This window comes from Macaca thibetana, chromosome 1 (genome assembly GCF_024542745.1).
Source record: "Macaca thibetana thibetana isolate TM-01 chromosome 1, ASM2454274v1, whole genome shotgun sequence".
NCBI lineage: Eukaryota > Metazoa > Chordata > Mammalia > Primates > Cercopithecidae > Macaca > Macaca thibetana.
This window is the reverse complement of record NC_065578.1, coordinates 22919391-22939165: the sequence shown is the minus strand read 5'-3', so window position 1 is coordinate 22939165 and position 19775 is coordinate 22919391. Positions and strand designations below refer to the sequence as shown.

General features: G+C 45.3%; 1 protein-coding gene, 1 long non-coding RNA gene and 1 pseudogene across 2 annotated transcripts in view; 2 read left to right on the top strand and 1 right to left on the bottom strand.

Annotated features, from left to right (window-relative positions):
* The first annotated feature begins 8797 nt into the window (after positions 1–8797).
* LOC126956580 (60S ribosomal protein L36-like) lies at positions 8798–9578 on the top strand. The gene is made up of 2 exons (XM_050793624.1): positions 8798–9034; positions 9483–9578. Exons 1-2 carry the CDS (start codon positions 8798–8800, stop codon positions 9576–9578), a joined length of 333 nt encoding a protein of 110 aa, XP_050649581.1.
* A 2500-nt stretch (positions 9579–12078) lies between these two features.
* The window catches only part of LOC126956924 (uncharacterized), a 54634-nt gene continuing 46937 nt past the window's right edge, over positions 12079–19775 (top strand). The window contains exon 1 of the long non-coding RNA XR_007726542.1: positions 12079–12213. This is a non-coding gene — a long non-coding RNA (uncharacterized LOC126956924). The remainder of the gene's footprint in view (positions 12214–19775) is intronic.
* Positions 14000–14122, bottom strand: LOC126944375 (uncharacterized; annotated as a pseudogene).

Genomic DNA, 19775 nt, shown 5'->3' with positions numbered 1-19775 from the left:
AAAGGAAGATTGGTGAGTAAATGCATGGACTTCTGCGAACATTGGTTTTGTCATTAGCAAAATGGGAGTCATTCTACCACCACAGGGTTAGTGTGAGGGTTGAAGGAGATGCTATGGCGTAAGTGCCCAGTCCTTAGCGGGGGTACCGGTGTCACTTCTGGTTATATCCTCCATTTGATGAGGCCCCCTCATCACCTTCCTGTAGTACTTAGATCACATTTAAGAACAACTTTCATGGTATCTTACTTTCCGCCTGGGAAGCGGTATACCTGACCCCTGAGCCCAAGAATGTATCTGTGTCCTAGTCCTGCAAAACCACTAGACATTAGGCTGGGTGCAGTGGCTCATGCCTGTAATCCCAGCACTTTGGGGGACTGAGGCAGGCAGATCACTTGAGGTCAGGAGTTCGAGACCAGCCTGGCCAACATAGTGAAACCCCACCTCTACTAAAAACACAAAAATTAGCCAGGCATGGTGGTGGGCACCTGAAATCCCAGCTACTCGGGAGGCTGAGGCAGGAGAATCGCTTGAACCCGGGAGGCAGAGGTTGCGGTGAGCCGCGATGGTGCCATTGCACTCCAGCTTGGGCGACATGTCGAGCAAGACCCTGTCCCAAAAAGCAAACAAATAAAACCACTAGACATTAAAGACAGTAGAATCAAAGATTCAGTCCACAGAGAATTTTGCTCTAAATATTTGTTAGGAGTCTGTGTAAATGAACTAATTCATTAATAGGAAAGCATATCTCCAAAAATATAAAGAAGATTTGAACAAGCAGGAAATGTTTCACCTGTAAAAGGAGAGAACAGGTCATTTCTTGCATCCTTAGCACATAACAGGTGGTGTATTAGGCACCTGACATGTCTTCTGTCATTTCCATCTGTGTCAACCTTATAAGGAAGGTATTCAAGAGTGAAGAAGGCTGGGCGCGGTGGCTCAAGCCTGTAATCCCAGCACTTTGGGAGGCCGAGACGGGCGGATCACGAGGTCAGGAGATTGAGACCATCCTGGTTAACACGGTGAAACCCCGTCTCTACTAAAAAATACAAAAAACTAGCCGGCCGAGGTGGCGGACGCCTGTAGTCCCAGCTACTCGGGAGGCGGAGGCAGGAGAATGGCGTGAACCCGGGAGGCGGAGCTTGCAGTGAGCTGAGATCCGGCCACTGCACTCCAGCCTGGGTGACAGCGTGAGACTCCGTCTCGAAAAAAAAAAAAAAAAAAAAAGAGTGAAGAAACTGGACGGGTGCGCTGGTTCACACCTGTAATCCTAGCATCTTGGGAGGCTGAAGCAGGTGGATCCCTTGAGGTCAGGAGTTCAAAACCAGCCTGGCCAATATGATGAAACCCCATCTCTACTAAAAATACAAAAAAAATTATCCAGGCGTGGTGTCAGGCACCTGTAATCCCAGTTGCTTGGGAGGCTGAGGCAGGAGAATTGCTTGAACCTGGGAGACACGGGTTGCAGTAAGCCGAGATTGTGCCACTGCACTCCAGCTTGGGCGACACAGCAAGATTCTGTCTCAAAAAAAAAAAAGAAAAAAATAATGAAGAAACCGAGGCCTAGGTTAGGAAACTGGCCTGAAGTCTCACAGCAGTAAGTGGTACAGCAGGAGTTGATCCCAGAATCCAAGTCCCGAAGCCTGTGTTCTTCCTGTTGTTTCACCCACCTCTTTGAAAACTCATTTAATAAAAGGCCTCTCTGCCAAACTAAGGAGTTTGGATGTATTCTGTAAAATACATTCTAGATGCAATGCAATTCTAAAAATAAAATAAAACAACTGAGTGTAAGTATTTGGGATCTACTAAGGAAGGAGGAATTATTTCCGCCCGAGATAAATCAGAAAAGCTACAGAGAGGAGGTGGCACTTCCTCCCGGCCTAAATGCTTTAGGGACTTGTATTCCATTAACTCATCTTTCCAGAGTTCGTCGCTGGCTTTTGGTTCTAACACATGACCATGAACAGCACTCTGTACAGCACTCTGTACTTATAAGAGTTTTCCATCTTGTCATATTTTCAGCAGGTCATTCCTGTGGGATCCTTTATTTTTATTTATAGCCTTTTGCATCATCTGACTGCAAGAGTTTCGCATGTTCTGGCAACAGCCAGTGTCTGGGGGATGGGAGTCTCCAAGCACTACAAATATTTAAGAAAGAGGGTAGCCGGGCGCGGTGGCTCAAGCCTGTAATCCCAGCACTTTGGGAGGCCGAGATGGGCGGATCACGAGGTCAGGAGATCGAGACCATCCTGGTTAACACGGTGAAACCCCGTCTCTACTAAAAAATACAAAAAACTAGCCGGGCGAAGTGGCAGGCGCCTGTAGTCCCAGCTACTCGGGAGGCTGAGGCAGGAGAATGGCTAAACCTGGGAGGCGGAGCTTGCAGTGAGCTGAGATCCGGCCACTGCACTCCAGCCTGGGTGACAGAGCGAGACTCCGTCTCAAAAAAAAAAAAAAAAAAAAAAAAAAAAAGAGGGTATAGAAGTTTCTCCAGAATAGAAACCTGCAAAGTCTAAAATCAGGGGCTGTATCTAGTAGTGTGCTGGAGTCCGCTTGAATCAACCCTTATGTTCAGTTACTTCAGGTAGCTTAAAATTAGACAAGGTCGAGTTATTTATACCACAGAAATCAACAAATGCTATAAATCAAGACCTTTTTCTTTTTTCCTCCTATGGAGCCAGTTGTTAAACATTTACCAGCACATAACTGGCTATACCAGGTCTCCTGAAGCCCTGTCTATTATAAGAGAGCAGAAAGAATCCTGGATTTGAAGTCAGGAAACCTGAGTTTTAGCCTAGTGCCATCATTAACTCACTGTAAACCCCAGACAAGTCATTTCACCTCTCTTGGCCTCAGTTTCTTTACCTAGGAGAATTGGCTAAATTCAAAACCCAGGATCACCAGGTGATAAGTTATTTCCCAAAAAAGAAAACAGGCTGGAGATTCTTCAAGCTGTTTTCGATATTTTAAAAAGAAAAAAAGAAAACCATGCATTAATCCTCTCGTAAGTCCACAAAGGTTAACTTAATTAATAGTGTTTAATGCTTAAAATCTTTCAAAATATGAAACTCATGGAGAAAAAGATAGTAAGAAGAGTCAACCATCTGTTCCCCTAAATCCAATGAATTGACCACCTGAAATGGGACAGTCATTGTTGGTCACTGATGTTTCAGTGCTGAAGAAAACACTGCCCTGCCCTTGAAGAATTTACAGATTCGGGAGGCAGATAGACAGGCAAGTGTGCATCATAATAAATGGAATCTGTGTGCTGATGGGGTAAGAACTGGGCTTGAAGAGAGCCTACAGCACTAACTGTTAGGAGGAGGCTTCTTCGAAGAAGGGATATCGAATGGGAATTAAACCCCAGAGGTCAGGCCAGGCACAGTTACTCATGCCTGTAATCCCAGCACTTTGGGAGGCCGAGGCAGGCAGATCACTTGAGCCCAGAAGTTCAAGACCAGCCTGGCCAACATGGTGAAACCCCTTCTCTACCAAAAATACAAAAATTAGCTGGGTGTGATGGTGGGTACCTGTGGTCCCAGCTACTTGGGAAGCTGAGGCAGGAGAATCTCTTGAATCCAGGAGTCAGAGGTTGCAGTGAGCCGAGATCGCGCCACTACACTCCAGCCTGGGTGACAGAGCCAGGCTCCATCTCAAAAAAAAAAAAAAAAAAAAAAGAAAGAAAAAAAAAAGCCCAGAGGTCAGACAGTAGGAGCGTTGGGGCAATTGCAGTCATTGAGAGCAACAAAAAATGTCTGGTACAAGTTTGATGCTGGGAAGGTACATACGGCCTTTTGTATCAGGTAAGGGAATTCAGAATTTATCTTTAGCATCCTTGGAAGCCACTGAAAGGTGTGTGAACAGGTGAGTAATCTGAGCTTTAGAAAACTCATTCAGGCTGTTGTATGGAGCATGAATGGAAAGGAAACTCCACTGGAAGCTCAGAGACGAGTTTAGAGGCTCTTGTGGCAAAATGAGAGCCTGGTGACCTGGGATGGAGAGTGGATGGATGAGAGGGTGCACTAGGGCTTCAGAAACAAAGTGCCACACACTGGGGGGCTGAAAACAACAGAAATGTATTATCTCACAGTTCTAGAGGCTAGACAGCCAAAATCAAGGTGTCAGAGGGCCTCCGCCCCCTCAAGACTCCGGGTGGAATCTTTCCTCCCCTCTTCTTAGCCATCTCATGCCACTTTCTTCCTGGGCCATCACATGGGGCATCCTCCATCTGTGTCTTCATGTTGTCTTTTGATAAGGACACCAATTATATTGGATTAATGACCCACCCTACTCCATTATTACTGTCTTAGATTACTGGGGCTACCATAACAAAATGCCATAGACTGGGTGGCTTATAAACAGCAGAAATGTTTTCTCACAGTTCTGGGGTCTGAGAAGTTCAAGATCAAGGTGGCAGGGCTGGGCATGGTGGCTTACACCTGTAATCCCAACACTTTGGGAGACCCAGGTGGGCAGATCACTTGAGGTCAGGAGTTTGAGACCAGCCTGGCCAACATGGTGAGACTGTCTGTACTAAAAACACAAAAATTAGCCGGGTGTGGTGGTGCACACCTACAGTCCCAGCTACTTGGGTGGCTGAGGCAGGAGACTCACTTGAACCTGGGAGGTGGAGGTGGCAGTGAGCCAAGATCATGCCACTGCACTCCAGCCTAGGTGACAGAACAAGATCCTGTCTCAAAAGAAAAAAAAAAAAAAAGAGATCAAGGTGCCAGCAGATTTAGTGCCTGGTGAAAGTCTAATTTCTCATAGAGCCTTCTCACTGTGTCTTCACATGTTGGAAGGAGTCTATTTTATGAGGACACTAATCCCATTCTTGAGGGCTCCACCCTCATGATCTAATCACCTCCCAAAAGCCCCCCACCTCCTAATACCATCACCTTGGCCATCAGACTCTCAACATATGCATGGTGAGAGGGTGACTATTCAGATTATAGCAATGACTTCATCTTAACTAATTATGTCTGCAACAATCTTATTTCCAAACACAATCACATTGTGTGATACTGGAGGTTAGGATGCAAACATAACTTCTTAGGGCCAGGCACAGTGGCTCACGCCTGTAATCCCAGTATTTTGGGAGGCTGAGGGAGGCAGATCAACTGAGGTCAGGAGTTCAAGACCAGCCTGGCCAACATGGCAAAACCCCGTCTCTACTAAAAATACAAAAATTAGCCGGGCATGGTGGCAGGCACCTGTAGTCCCAGCTACTCAGGGAGGTTGAGGCAGGAGAATCACTTGAACCCCAGAGGTGGAGGTTGCAGTGAGCCGAGATCATGCCACTGCACTGCAGCCTGGCGACAGAGCGAGACTCCATCTCAGAAAAAAAAAAAATAAGAAGATAGAAATCAACATTCCCTGAAACCCTAAGTTCATGTGCCCCATGGCCACCGCCCCGAGGAGGCTGAGGAAGACATTACTTTTAACCAGCACATTGTTACCCCGAACAAAATCAGGGCTCTCTATCAAAAAGAAATAAAGGCAGAGGCTGCAAGGAGCCGAGATCATGCCATATTGCACTCCAACCTGGGCAACAGAGCATGTCTACACCTCAGATAAAAACAAAAACAAAAAGAAATAGAGAGAGTAGATCTGAGATAGGCAATAAGCAGTTGCTGCCACGGTCCTCCCTTTGGCTAGCAACATTCAAACACATCATCTTCCCACAAAGAAAATGCATTTGGAGGCCAGGTGCAGTGGCTCACACCTGTAATCCCAGCACTTTGGAAGGCTGAGGCTGGTGGATCACTGGAGGTCAGGAGTTCAAGACCAGCCTGGCCAACACGGAGAAACCCTGTTTCTACTAAAAATACAAAAATTAGCTGGGCATGGTGGCACATGCCTGTAATCCCAGCTACTCAGGAGGCTGAGGCAGGAGAATCACTTGAATTGGGAGGCGGAGGTTATAGTGAGTCGAGATCACGCCACTGCACTCCAGCCTGGGAGACAGAGCAAGACTCCATCTCAAAAAACAAAAAGAAGAAGAAGAAGAAAGAAAAAGGAAATGCATTTGGCCCTCCCCAGGGGATACAGCAATAGTTACATCCAGTTACTAAATCCAGCTCAAAGTCCAGGATCACTAGAGGATTACGGTCAGAATGTGGCTTCTCATAACTAGAGATCTGTAAGCTTAAAGACAATTTATCTCTCCTTAGCAGGATAAGTGCAATAAGAACTCCCTTTGGGAAAAAAAGAACATGGCAAATGCTCAGCTGTCTCTGGTCCATCGCACTTGTACAGTCCTGCAGGGCAGGACTAGTGGGGACTTGCTATCCCTGCAGTAGAGTTCCTTGTTTGGTCAATCTACAGCCCCTAGTTCTGTTCTCTGGAAGGAAGAGGAGAGGACAGGAGAGGAGAGAAGAAAACCTGATCTGATAGAGAAACTACTGCTTCTGCTGCTGCTACCACCAGCAAGCACTAATGCCACTATTTCGCTTGGACAAGGATCAACTCAGCTTACAATTACAGCAGCTTTGAAAGCCATTCACCTCTGCCACCACCCTTACCAGGAAAACGATTTCCACTAACACTGAGTTCACTATGGGCCCGTGCTGTGCCAAGTGGTTCCATGTACTTCATTTCATTTAACCCTCCCTCTCTTCCTTCAGGTCTCAGCTCAAATGGCACCTCGCCTTCGAACCTCCTCCATAGTGGAGTGCCCCTTTATTCTCTATCCTAAACCCTTCACAGAACATATGTCAATGTATAATTATTTTATTCCACTTACTTCTAGTTGAATGAATGTTGAATGCCAGTAACCACTCTCCAAGGTGATTGCCATTATCTTATTTTACATCGAAGAAAATTTAAGTTCAGAGATTAAGTACTATAATTAGCTCAGAGATTAAATACTATAATTTGCTGAAGATTGCACAGCTAGTAAGTGGCACACCTGACACTGGAACCCAGACATACCTGACTCTAAATCCCATGTTCTTAATCATATCACTTCTGAAAACCTTCAGCAAATGAGAGGAATAGCCAGGAATTGGGGAGAGGGGCAGAACAGACAGGAGTATAACTAGGTCATAGCAGAGGTGAAAGACCAAGGGGCTTTATACTAGCAATGATTCAGAAGTAGCCCTGAAAAGGAAAGAGGAATCCTTACCCACTTCCTGATCCCAGGTATTTGAGAAGTAGACAAGGAGTGGCATCCTTTTGAGAGAGCTACAGAGGAAATGTCAGGCGATGTCTGGGTTTCTGTCAGGCACAGAGGTAGAGGCAGAGACAGAGTTTCCATGAAGAGCTCGCATGCTAGAAAGGTTTGCATGGCACGGGATGAGCCTTCAACAGATGCAAGGGGGATCTTTGGAGGGGCAAAGCAGCGGGAAGAGGCAACACAGAGTAGAATGGAGAAGAGGCTATAAAAGAAGAGGTCATAGGGTAATAGAGGGTATTATAGATTATGGGGATGCTAATATTTTGAACATTAAATCAAGGATTAGAGGGTTGTGAGGGAGGGCAGGCCCAACTGGCCACAACGTTTGCAAAGAATCTGTCCTGGCAATGTGTTAATGGGCAGGGGGAAATTTAGAGCATTCTGGAAGAAATCAGTCCTGTCTTAAGTTGGTGATGCTTTTGAAGACACTCTCATCCAGGTAAACTGGCCAGTGATAGCTCTAATGAGTCCCCAGGACTCTATCAACAATTGAACAAAGCAGAGGGAGGGTAAAAGAGTGAGTGGGCATGAGTCAGGCCTCCAGGAATGTGTCAGCAATGGCCTGCATTGATTTATTTCTAATGTGATCATAGGTGTAAGCCTGGAAGTTCCTGGACAAGAGATACTATGTTTATTCAGCTCTGAAACTCCAGAATATAACAGATTCCCACTGCATATACTAGCATATACTAGAAGGTGGCTCACTAAACGCTTGTTGAAGAAATGGATGAACAAATTATATATACTGTTTATTCTGTTTGTGATGGCATTTAGCACAGCCATATAGCAATATAGAGTACTACAGAGCATTCAAATTCAAGATTAGACCAATAGTCCCCTCTCGCCGGGCGCAGTGGCTCAGGCCTGTAATCCCAGCACTTTGGGAGGCCGAGGTGGGCGGATTGCCTGAGCTCAGGAGTTCGAGACCAGCCTGGGCAACCCAGTGAAACCCTGTCTCTACTAAAATACAAAAAATTAGCCTGGTGTGGTGACATGCGCCTGTAATCCCAACTACTCGGGAGGGTGAGGCAGAAGAATTGCTTGAACCCAGGAGGCGGAGGTTGCAGTTAGCAGAGATCATGCCACTGCACTCCAGCCTGGGTGACAGAGTGAGACTCCGTCAAAAAAAAAAAAATAGTCCCCTCTCCCCACAAGAAAATCCCTGAAATATAGCAAATTATTATCATAATGAAAGTAGCCCAGAGATCACAAATAAATACATTTAATGTTAGGAAGAAAATGAGGATTACTTACATGACTGGAAAAATATTCAAGGTAAACTGACATTTTCACTAAAAACCCTCTTTATTTGGAATGTTAGTTTTGGAACTGAGCCTCCAAATTCTCTAGACTACATTCCCCAAGGGACTCAGTGCAACACTAGACCTTCTGTTTAACACAGCAAAGCTGATGCTATAAAACAAAGCACAGCCATCACCATTAAGTAAAAGTGTTAAGCAAAACCAGTAATATCAGTGGTTTAAAAGTTGCCAACTGAATTAATGCAGCCATTACCAATGCTTAATAAACCCCTTTAAAGACATGGTAAAATGCTTTGGAAATAATACTATTAAAAAAAAAAAAACTGCCTTCCGCCACGGCTGCCGTTAGAGAGCAGCAGCCATGGCTCTGCACTACCCTATGACCATGGGCCTCAACAAGGGCCACAAGGTGACCAAGAACATGAGCAATCCCAGGCACAGCTGCCGCTGCAGGCGCCTAACCAAACACACCAAGTTTGTGCGGGACATGATCCAAGAGGTGTGTGGCTTCGCCCCTTACAAGCATCACGCCATGGAGTTACTGAAGGTCTCCAAAGCCATGGAGTTACTGAAGACCTCCAAGTTTATCAAGAAAAGGGTGGCGGCCAGACACGGTGGCTCAGCCTGTAATCCCAGCTACTCGGGAGGCTGAGGCAGGACAATTGCTTGAACCCAGGAGGCAGAGTTGCAGTAAGCCGAGATTGTGCCACTGCACTCCAGCCTGGGCAACAAAGCATGACTTGGTCTCCAAAAAAAAAAAGAAGGCTGGGCGCTGTGGCTCACGCCTGTAATCCCAACACTTTGGGAGGCCGAGACGGGCGGATCACGAGGTCAGGAGATCGAGACCATCCTGGCGAACACGGTGAAAGCCCGTCTCTACTAAAAATACAAAAAATTAGCCGGGCGTGGTGGTGGGCGCATGTAGTCCCAGCTACACAGGAGGCTGAGGCAGGAGAAAGGCGTGAGTGGAGACCGCGCCACTGCACTCCAGCCTGGGAGACAGAGCAAGACTCTGTCTCAAAAAAAAAAAGAAAAAAGAAAAAAAGAAAAGGGTGGGGACGCATATCCGCGCCAAGAGGAAGCGGGAGGAGCTGCAAAACGTCCTGGCTGCCATGAGGAAAGCCACTGCCAAGAAAGACTGAGCCCTTGCCCTGCCCTCTTCCCGAAATAAAGAACAGCTTGACAGAAAAAAAAAAAAAAAAAAAAAAAAAAAAAAAAAAGCTGAATACAAAATTGTATAAAAAGTATATTCTTTTTTATTTTTTATTTTTATTTATTTATTTTTTATGTTTTTGAGATAGGATCGGGCTGTCACCCAGGTTGGCATGCAATGGTACCATTATAGTCCACTGCAGCCTTGAACGCCTGGACTCAAGCAATTCTCCTGCTTCAGCCTCCAAAGTAGCTGGGACCACAGGCACATGCCACCACACCCAGCTAACTATTTTGTCTGTGTGTGTGGAGATGGGTCTCACTTTGATGCCCAGGCTGGTCTCAAACTTCTGGCCTCAAGTGATCCTCCCATCTTAGTCTCCAAAGTGCTGGATTTACAGGCATGAGCCAGCACACCCAGCCCCCAAGAAGTACATTCTTAAATTTGACAAAACACGTGCAAAACTTCAATCCTGAACACTCTGGCAGAATATCACTAAGAGAAATTAAAGAGGACCTAAATAAGTGGAGAGAGATGCCATATTCACGAATGAGAACACTCAATACTGTTAGAATGCTTTAGTTACCGTAAAACCACAAATGCCCATCATCAATAATTCATTGTTCAAAATGGTTCTTACATTTTATAGTATTAACATCTGAAAAGTATAAGCATTTGTATTAAATTTCATGTGTTTCTGGGTAAGCTCAACAAAAAAGTAGTTTCTAAACCTGTAAAGAAGATGACCAGAGCTTAGACTGTAGATTTTTTACTGAGGGAGTATCCCACCCATGAGCAAATCTCTTTGGCTCTTTTTAGCTTTAACAGTCTGAGACAAAGCCGCAGCCTCACAGGTAGAAGCAATATGTGAACTAATTTCTCAGGATGATATTCCTGAAATAGTCCCTAGGGCAAGAAATCTTCAATTTCCTCACATGTAAAATGAGATGAATTCCTATGTTGAGTGATAGGGCTATATTACAGATAAATTTAGATCTTCAGGACACTGGAAAGAAAGTCACCATTAGTAATTTTTATGTGAAAAACATTCCTAACATTAAGAGTCAGATTTAAGAGGAAGAATCAGCAAGGGAGACTGAAAAGGAATGTCTGGTAGAATGCGAGAAAAACCTGTGTGGCATCCTAGAAGCCAAGTGAAGAAAGACGGCCGGGCGTGGTGGCTCACGCGCGGTGACTCACGCCTGTAATCCCAGAACTTTGGGAGGCTGAGGAAGGCAGATCACCTGAGGTTGAGTTCGAGACCAGCCTGACCAACAAGGAGAAACCCCATCTCTACTAAAAATACAAAATTAGGCAGGCGTGGTGGCTCATGTCTGTAATCCCAGCTACTCGGGAGTCTAAGGCAGGAGAATGGCTTGAACTCAGGAGGCGGAGGTTGCAGTGAGCCGAGATCGTGCCACTGCACTCCAGCCTGGACAACAAGGGTGAAACTCCGTCAAAAAAAAAAAAAAAAAAAGAAAAAGGAAGACGACTAGGTACTGTATCAATCAGGATCTAATCAAGAAAATCACTCTAGGTATTTCAAATAGAATAAATTAATAATGAAACTGGCTACAAGAATATTAAAAAGGAAGGAGTATCAAAAGAGGGGAGATGAAATTACTCAAAGATCAGTAACTTCGGGAAACCATTGCCACCTTGGGACAGAGGAACAAAAACCTTACCTAAAACTCAGAGACAGGATCTCTGAGGATTCTGTCTCTAAGGATTCTGTTGGCTGTGGGATCCCAGTTGTCTAAACAGGAACCCAAGAGTCTGTACTTCTAAGTCATTGCTCCTGTCCCTGCAGTCACCTCCCAGATCCATTACTACCATTTTCTTTACCATTTTCTTTCTCTCTCTCTTTTTTTTTTTTCTTTCTTTCTTTCTTTCTTTCTTTCTTTCTTTCTTTCTTTTTTCTTTCTTTCTTTCTTTCTCTCTCTCTTTCTTTCTTTCTGCCTCTCTCTCCCTCCCTCCCTCCCTCTCTCTCTCTCTCTCTCTCTTTCTTTCGTTCAAGACAGAGTCTCGCTCTGTTGCCCAGGCTGGGGTGCAGTGGCATGATCTCGGCTCACTGCAACCTCCGCCTCCCAGGTTCAAGCAATCCTGCCTCAGCCCCCCTAGTAGCTGGCATTACAGGCATGTGCCACCATGCCTGGCAAATTTTTGTATTTTTAGTAGCGATGGGGTTTTACCATGTTAGCCACGCTGGTCTCGAACTCCTGACCTCAGGTGATTCACTCACCTCAGGCTCCCAAAGTGCTGGGATTACAGGTGTGAGCCACTGCATTACTACCATTTTCACTGGAGCCAGCGCCATCACCATCAGTTACCTCTGCTGGCCAAGATGCCACCAGAATCCAAAAGCAGGAGGAGAGTCAATTCCTCCTTCTGTCCTCCAGTATCACACCAATGAGTTTCATCATGAGAACATAAACAGAAGCCAGTTAGCAAGGAAGCCTAGAAAATACAGTTTGTCAGGCCGGGCGCGGTGGCTCAAGCCTGTAATCCCAGCACTTTGGGAGGCCGAGACGGGTGGATCACGAGGTCAGGAGATCGAGACCATCCTGGCTAACACGGTGAAACCCCGTCTCTACTAAAAAATACAAAAAAACTAGCCGGGCGAGGTGGCGGGCGTCTGTAGTCCCAGCTACTCGGGAGGCTGAGGCAGGAGAATGGCGTGAACCCGGGAGGCGGAGCTTGAGGTGAGCTGAGATCTCGCCACTGCACTCCAGCCTGGGTGATAGAGCAAGACTCCGTCTCAAAAAAAAAAAAAAAAAAAAAAAAAAAAAAAAAAGAAAATACAGTTTGTCACTCTCTGAAATGTCTACCAGAGTGCAGAAGGGCAGGTGAGAGCAACAGCACAAGCTATTGGTTATCCAGCATATTTTATCACTCTACTTACATTTAACTTTTTCTTTTTCTTTATTTTTTCAGATAGAGTCTCACTCTGTTGCCCAGGCTAGAGTGCATGGCAGTGGCACAATCACGGGTCACTGAAGGCTTGACTTCTTGGGCTCCTACCTCAGCCTCCTGAGTAGCTGAGACTACAGGTCACTCACTATGTTGCTCAGGCTAGTCTTGAACTTCCTAGCTCAAGGGATCTGCCTGCCTCAGCCTCCTAAAGTACCAGGATTACAGGCATGAGTCACCGCTCCCAGCCTATATTTAACATTCATACAACAATTAAAACTACTTCATGCTCTTCTCCTTGAGTATGCAAATTATCTCTCCCACAAAGACCCATTCTCTTCCTCAAAAACGTGAGATATAAAATCCACCTCTGGCCGGGCGCAGTGGCTCAAGCCTGTAATCCCAGCACTTTGGGAGGCCGAGACAGGTGGATCACGAGGTCAGGAGATCGAGACCATCCTGGCTAACACGGTGAAACCCCCTCTCTACTAAAAAATACAAAAAACTAGCCGGGCGATGTGGCAGGCGCCTGTAGTCCTAGCTACTCGGGAGGCTGAGGCAGGAGAATGGCATGAACCCGGGAGGTGGAGCTTGCAGTGAGCTGAGATCCGGCCACTGCACTCCAGCCTGGGCGACAGAGCGAGACTCCATCTCAAAAAAAATAAATAAATAAATAAAATAAAAAATAAAATCCACCTCTGGTCGGGCGCAGTGGCTCACACCTGTAATTCCAACACTTTGGAAGGCTAAGGCGGGTGGATCATCTGAGGTCAGGAGTTCGAGACCATCCTGGCCAACATGGTGAAACTCTGCCTCTATTCAAAATACAAAAAAAAAAAAAAATAGCCAAGTGTGGTGGCGGGCACCTGTAATCCTGGCTACTCGGGAGACTGAAAAAGAGAATCGCTTGAACCCGGCAGGCAGAGGTTGCAGTGAGCTGAGATGGTGCCACTGCACTCCAGCCTGGGTGACACAGTGAGACTCCATCTCAAAATAAATTAATTAATTAATTTAATTTAATTCAATTTAATCCACCTCTAAATTTATCTCTGGGTGATGCTAAATAATCTTTTAGCCCAATCACAATCCCATCTGGATATTCAATAACTCAAAGACTAAGTTGAAGTTAGTTACCAACACTTCCTCATCCTATAGTGTTGTTGTCCATAAACCTTTTGGGGCTCCCTATTTATCTTCAGATTATATACAGTCAAAATCCATCTGGGTGCAGTGGCTCATGCCTGTAATCCCAGCATTTTGGGAGACCACGGTGAAAGGATTGCTTGAGCCCAGGAATTCAAGAGCAGCCTGGGCAACATAGTGAATTCTTTTGAAATTAGCTGGGCATAGTGGCACACACCTATAGTTCCAGCTTCTCAGGAGGCTGAAGCAGAAGGATCACTTGAACCCAGAACTTCAAGGCTACAGCGAACTATGACTGCACCACTGCACTCCAGTCTCAGCGACAGAGTGAGATCCCATCTTAAATAAATAAAGTCTCCCACATTTGGGGTTTAAGGACCTATCAGGCTAGACCAAAGTCTTTTTTTTTTCTTCCCCAATTAGCAACAATCGCACCTCAGATAAACCTCATTGGCTACGATATTGCCACCGCACAAAGCTCAATCTTCCTTTCATAACTTCTCACTACTGATTAGATTGATCCGTATTTCATTTCCCAAACACACCTTGTATATTTCTCCCTATAAGCTTTCAAGCTTGTCATTACTCCCACCCAAAATTCTTTCCCCATTCTCCTTTTCTTTTCTACCTCTTCTGCTCCAAATGTACCAATTTTTCAAGGTATGGCTCAAGTTCAAAATCTGCACACAGCTCTCTTCCAAAGGCACCCCCTAGGGTTTGATTCTTCCTGGCTTTCCCACAGCACCTAGTGGCACAATGCCTCCCACATATCCACTTACTGACAAATACCTGACTGTGGAGGATAGGGAAAAGGCAATGCATAGCTGGCTATTAATTTAAAACCCAAGGTACTTAATGCCCAACATCAGCTTCCCGTAGCGTAGCCTCCCATCGTCCCTACTCAGGCTCTGTTTGATTCTGAATTAAAATCTGAAGCAGTACATCAATTCACCACAGCAAACTTCAAAAGGGTTCAGGTGGTCACCAGAGACTCTGTTCTCAGATTACTACCAAGCTAGCAACCTGGTTGAGGTCATTAGCAAACCACATCGCTTGCCAGCTAACATCAAGTCGAAGACAGAGGCAAACAAAAAGCTTTCAAAGCGGCAATGCTCAACAGGAATTGCTCACGCTGAGAAGACGTGCAGGACACTGAACAGCAAAGACCCAGAACTCATCACATTCCTGCTTAGCCATCCTGGGTTTGTTCCTGACAAAGGCTAGAAGATGCAAAGCTGTTGCAAGTCTTCCTTCTCTCTAGGGGTTTTAAGATGTGATTTGGAATGCTAATTCCTACCAACAATGAAATTGTGCATAAACACAAAGGGCAATGAGCAAAGAGCCTAGAGACATAGTTCTTGTCCCAGTTCCGCCCTGCATGAACCTTGTATTTTTCCCTCCCCATCTGAAATATGAGGAGGGGATTGAACTAGATCATCTCCCAGGACCCTTCCAATCACGAAATCCAAAAACATCTTTAATTGCTTTCTGCTTTCCTTATTAAAAGACATCCAATTATTCATTGAAGACCATTATTATCTATTATCTTGGAGGCTACTATGTATAACTGTTAAGAGTTGTGCACTGAACAAATCCAGAGAGCATCATTCATATTACAGTCTATGTAAACTGCATTCCTGTGTTGGGCAGTGTACAATCTGAATATCCATATATAACAGCCCTGATTATGCTCTTCAATTTTGCAAATAGTTAAGATTTTACTTTTTAATTATCCTTTTTTTTTTTTTTTTTTTTTTTTGAGACAGGGTCTCACTCTATTACCCAGGCTGGAGTGCAGTGGTGTGAGCCATGGCTCACTGCAGCCTCAACCACCCAGGCTCAAGAGATCTTCCCGCCTCAGTCCCCTAAGTACATGGGACTATAGGCATGTGCCACCATGCCCAACTAATTTAAATTTTTTGTATTTTTTGTAGAGATGAGGTTTCACCATGTTGCTCAGGCTGGTCTTGAACTCCTTGCCTCAAGCGATCTGCCCACCTCCACCTCCCAAAGCGCTGGGATTACAGGCATGAGCTACCACATCCAGCCTCTTTTATCTTCTTAATATTCATTATTTCCTGACCTTGGTTCCTGCTGGCAGAGCTGAAACTATATTAATATGTAGTACTGACTGACCAAAGTATTCTCTTTTTTTTTTTTTTTTTTTTTTTTTTTTTTTTTTTTTTTAGACGGAGTCTCGCTCTGCCGCCCAGGCTGGAGTGCAGTGGCCGGATCTCAGCTCACTGCAGGCTCCGCCTCCCGGGTTCACGCAATTCTCCTGCCTCAGCCTCCCCAGTAGCTGGGACTACAGGCGCCCGCCACCTCGCCCGGCTAGTTTTTTTTGTATTTTTTTAGTAGAGACGGGGTTTCACCGTGTCAGCCAGGATGGTCTCGATCTCCTGACCTCGTGATCCGCCCGCCTCGGCCTCCCAAAGTGCTGGGATTACAGGCTTGAGCCACCGCGCCCGGCCAGTATTCTCTTATTAACTTGTAGCAGGATGAGCCGCACACAAAACTCCTCAGACACCGAGTTAAAGAAGGAAGGGATTAGGCCGGGCGCGGTGGCTCAAGCCTGTAATCCCAGCACTTTGGGAGGCCGAGACGGGCGAATCACGAGGTCAGGAGATCGAGACCATCCTGGCTAACACGGTGAAACCCCGTCTCTACTAAAAAATACAAAAACTAGCCGGGCGAGGTGGCGGGCGCCTGTAGTCCCAGCTACTCGGGAGGCTGAGGCAGGAGAATGGCGTAAACCCGGGAGGCGGAGCTTGCAGTGAGCTGAGATCCGGCCACTGTACTCCAGCCTGGAGGACAGAGCCAGACTCCGTCTCAAAAAAAAAAAAAAAAAAAAAAAAAAAAAAAAGAAGGAAGGGATTTATTCGGGGTTTATTCGGCCGGGGGCATTGGCAAGACTCCTGTCTCAAGAGCCGAGCTCTCCGAGTGAGCAATTCCTGTCCTTTTTAAGGGCTCACAACTCTAAGCCGGTGTGCGTGAGAGGGTTGTGAGCAAGCAGGGGGTACGTGACTGGGGGCTGCATGCACCGGTAATTAGATCAAAACAAAACAGGATAGGGATTTTCACAGTGCTTTTCTATACAATGTCTATAATCTATAGATAACATAACCAATTAGGTCAGGGGTCAGTCTTTAACTACCAGGCCCAGGGTGTGGCGCCGGGCTGTCTGCTTGTGGATTTCATTTCTGCCTTTTAGTTTTTACTTTTTCTTTCTTTGGAGGCAGAAATTGGGCATAAGACAATATGAGGGGTGGTCTCTTCCCTTAAACTAACTCCTAATCATGTACATTGAATGAGAATAATAATAATGTTAATATTTATTGACATTTGTAAATATGTATTGATCACCTACCATGTGCAAGATGCTTAACATGTATTACTACATTTGTTCCTTATGAAATCCTATTAGGCATAAATTACTATCCTTATCTTTGGATGATGATGTAGTTTGGACGTGTGTCTCCTCCAAATCTCATGTTGAAATGTGGCCTCCAATGTTGGAGGTGGGCCTGGTGGGAGGTGTTTGGATCTTAGGGGCAGATCCCTTATGAATGGCATGGTGCCATCCCCATGGTAATGAGTGAGTTCTTGCTCTGGTAGTTCACACAAGGTCTGGCTTTTGAAAAAAGCCTGGCATCTCTCTTGCTGTCTTTCACCATGTGAGAGAGGCTGATATGTTTGTAAGGAGTATGAGTGAAGATGATAATATTTTGATCCTCAAGGCAAGGACCTAAGCTGAAATGCCCATTCGAAGTGAATAATAAAGAAGCCATTTCTTCCCAACAGTTATCACTGAGCAAAGAGGAAGAAAGAGTCAGACTTAAATAAAGAAAAAAGACAGAAAAAGATGCTCTAAAGTGAAACACTGTGTACAGAATCCAGAGAGGGAGGAAAGTCAAAACCTAGAACAGTCCTGGCACGGGGCAGTGGCTCATGCCTGTAAGTAATCCCAGTACTTTGGGAGGCTGAGGTGGGTGAATCACCTGAGGTCAGGATTTCGAGACCAGCCTGGCCAGCATGGTGAAACCCTGTCTCTACTAAAAATACAAAAATTAGTCAGGTGTAGTGGTACATGCCTGTAATCCCAGCTACTTGGGAGGCTGAAGCAGGATAAAAACATGGGAGGCAGAGGTTGCAGTGAGCCGAGATTGTGCCACTGCACTTAAGCCTGGATGACAGAGTGAGACTCTGACCCAGAAGAAGAAAAAAAAATACCTAAGACAGTCCTAAAACAGAGGTCGCCTTGCCCTAAATCAGGATTGGGTAACAACTTCACCTTCTCACCCAGGGCTCCAAGTCACCTGATTCTCCTGCCTGCAGGCTGTGTATTAAGCAAGTCACCGGATTACAGGAACGGCAGTGAAATTAAACAGTTAAATCTCTGCCTCTTTGCTTTCCATGCCTGAAGTCTCTCCACGTGAAAAAAAAAAAAAAGTGTGTTTTTTTTTTTCCCCCATAACTGTGTGGCTCCTTGCACTGTTCCAGATTTGAAAATAAATAATGATTGATATAGAACATGGTTCTAAAAATAATGTTAATAAATTTGTTTACTGATGTGTTTAATCTCTAAAATACTTTGAATTTAAAAAGAAAAATTAACTATGACTACATACAATGAAAGATATATTTTTTTTAATTTTATTATTATTTTTTTTTGAGACGGAGTCTCGCTCTGTCGCCCAGGCTGGAGTGCAGTGGCCAGATCTCAGCTCACTGCAAGCTCCACCTCCTGGGTCTACGCCATTCTCCTGCCTCAGCCTCCCTCCCACCTGTAGTGGTGGGCACTACAGGTGCCCACCACCTCACCCGGCTAGTTTTTTGTATTTTTTTAGTAGAGACGGGGTTTCACCATGTTAGCCAGGCTAGTCTCGATCTCCTGACCTCGTGATCCGCCCGTCTTGGCCTCCCAAAGTGCTGGGATTACAGGCTTGAGCCACCGCGCCCGGCGAAAGATATATATTTTTAAAATACCCTGCACAATTCTACAACTTTATTACATATTTATGTGACTTGGATATGTCTATCTATACAAACTCTATATATTTTACTAAAAATCATTGAATTGTACACTTACAATGGGTGTGTGTGTGTGTGTGTATATACCATATATATAATATATACTTTTTTTTTTGGGACAAAGTGTCGCTCTTGTTGCCCAGGCTGGAGTGCAATGGCACAATCTCAGCTCACTGTAACCTCCGCCTTGTAGAGGACTACGTGCTCACAAACGAGATGTTCCCGATAAGTCCTGCTCTTGCAAACAAAGTAGGATGCTCCTTCCCTGCAAACAGGAAGGACAAAGGAGCCAGCTGCAAACAGCAGACCCTGGGGACTGGTTAATGTGTAAACATCTTGAAAAACCAGAAAGTCAGGGAAAGGTCAGAAAAACAACATGTGTCTTGTGACTTGGCAACATTCCACAAATGACTGTATAAAATAAATCAGAGCGTGCCGTTTGGGGTGGCCGCCATGTTTGTCTCATCTTGTGTTGTCTTGCGTGTTCATTCCTTTGTCTAGGAAACATGCAGACCCCAACACCTGGCGCAGCGAGCATGGTCCGTGGCTTCACGAAAGCAGGGAACCGGAGGGGAACCACCCCGGGTAAGTAAATAAAGAAGGGAGACCCACGGGAAAATTATGGGGAATTCCACCTCTTTGGCCTCTGAGTATTTGCAGTTGCTCCAAGGATTGTTATTGTCTATAGGAGTGGAAGTAAAAGAAAAAACTTTGAAATGATTGTTTGCCCATGTTGAGCAGCATTGTTATTGGTTTCATTATCAGACTAAAATACAGCTAAATTGAAAAGAATGGTTACAGGTGGTTAAGGTCCTGCGACAGGCACATCAGCGCGGGCAAACTATGCCTTTAACTTTGTGTTATGCAGCTCAATTACACAAGCTTTAGAGTTACTCAAAACTGACTCTGAACGTGGTGATATTGCCACAGAGGGTGCAGCAAATAAAAAAACAGAAGGAGCTGCCCTTGGAGAGGAGCCTATTTACGCTCCAGTTGCTGAAGATAGGGAGTTAGAGGAAGAGCCAGTGCTTCTCTCATGGTCTCCTTCCAAAGGAAATTCTGACATGCAGCGTATTCTGGATATGTCACAACAATTGTTAAA

Excerpts from the sequence above, each read along its gene's own strand:
- LOC126956580 (XM_050793624.1), top strand. The coding sequence starts at position 8,798 with ATGGCTCTGCACTACCCTATGACCATGGGCCTCAACAAGGGCCACAAG. Across the intron at positions 9,035-9,482 it reads CCAAGTTTATCAAGAAAAGG|AAAAGGGTGGGGACGCATAT; the intron begins GTGGCGGCCAGA and ends AAAGAAAAAAAG.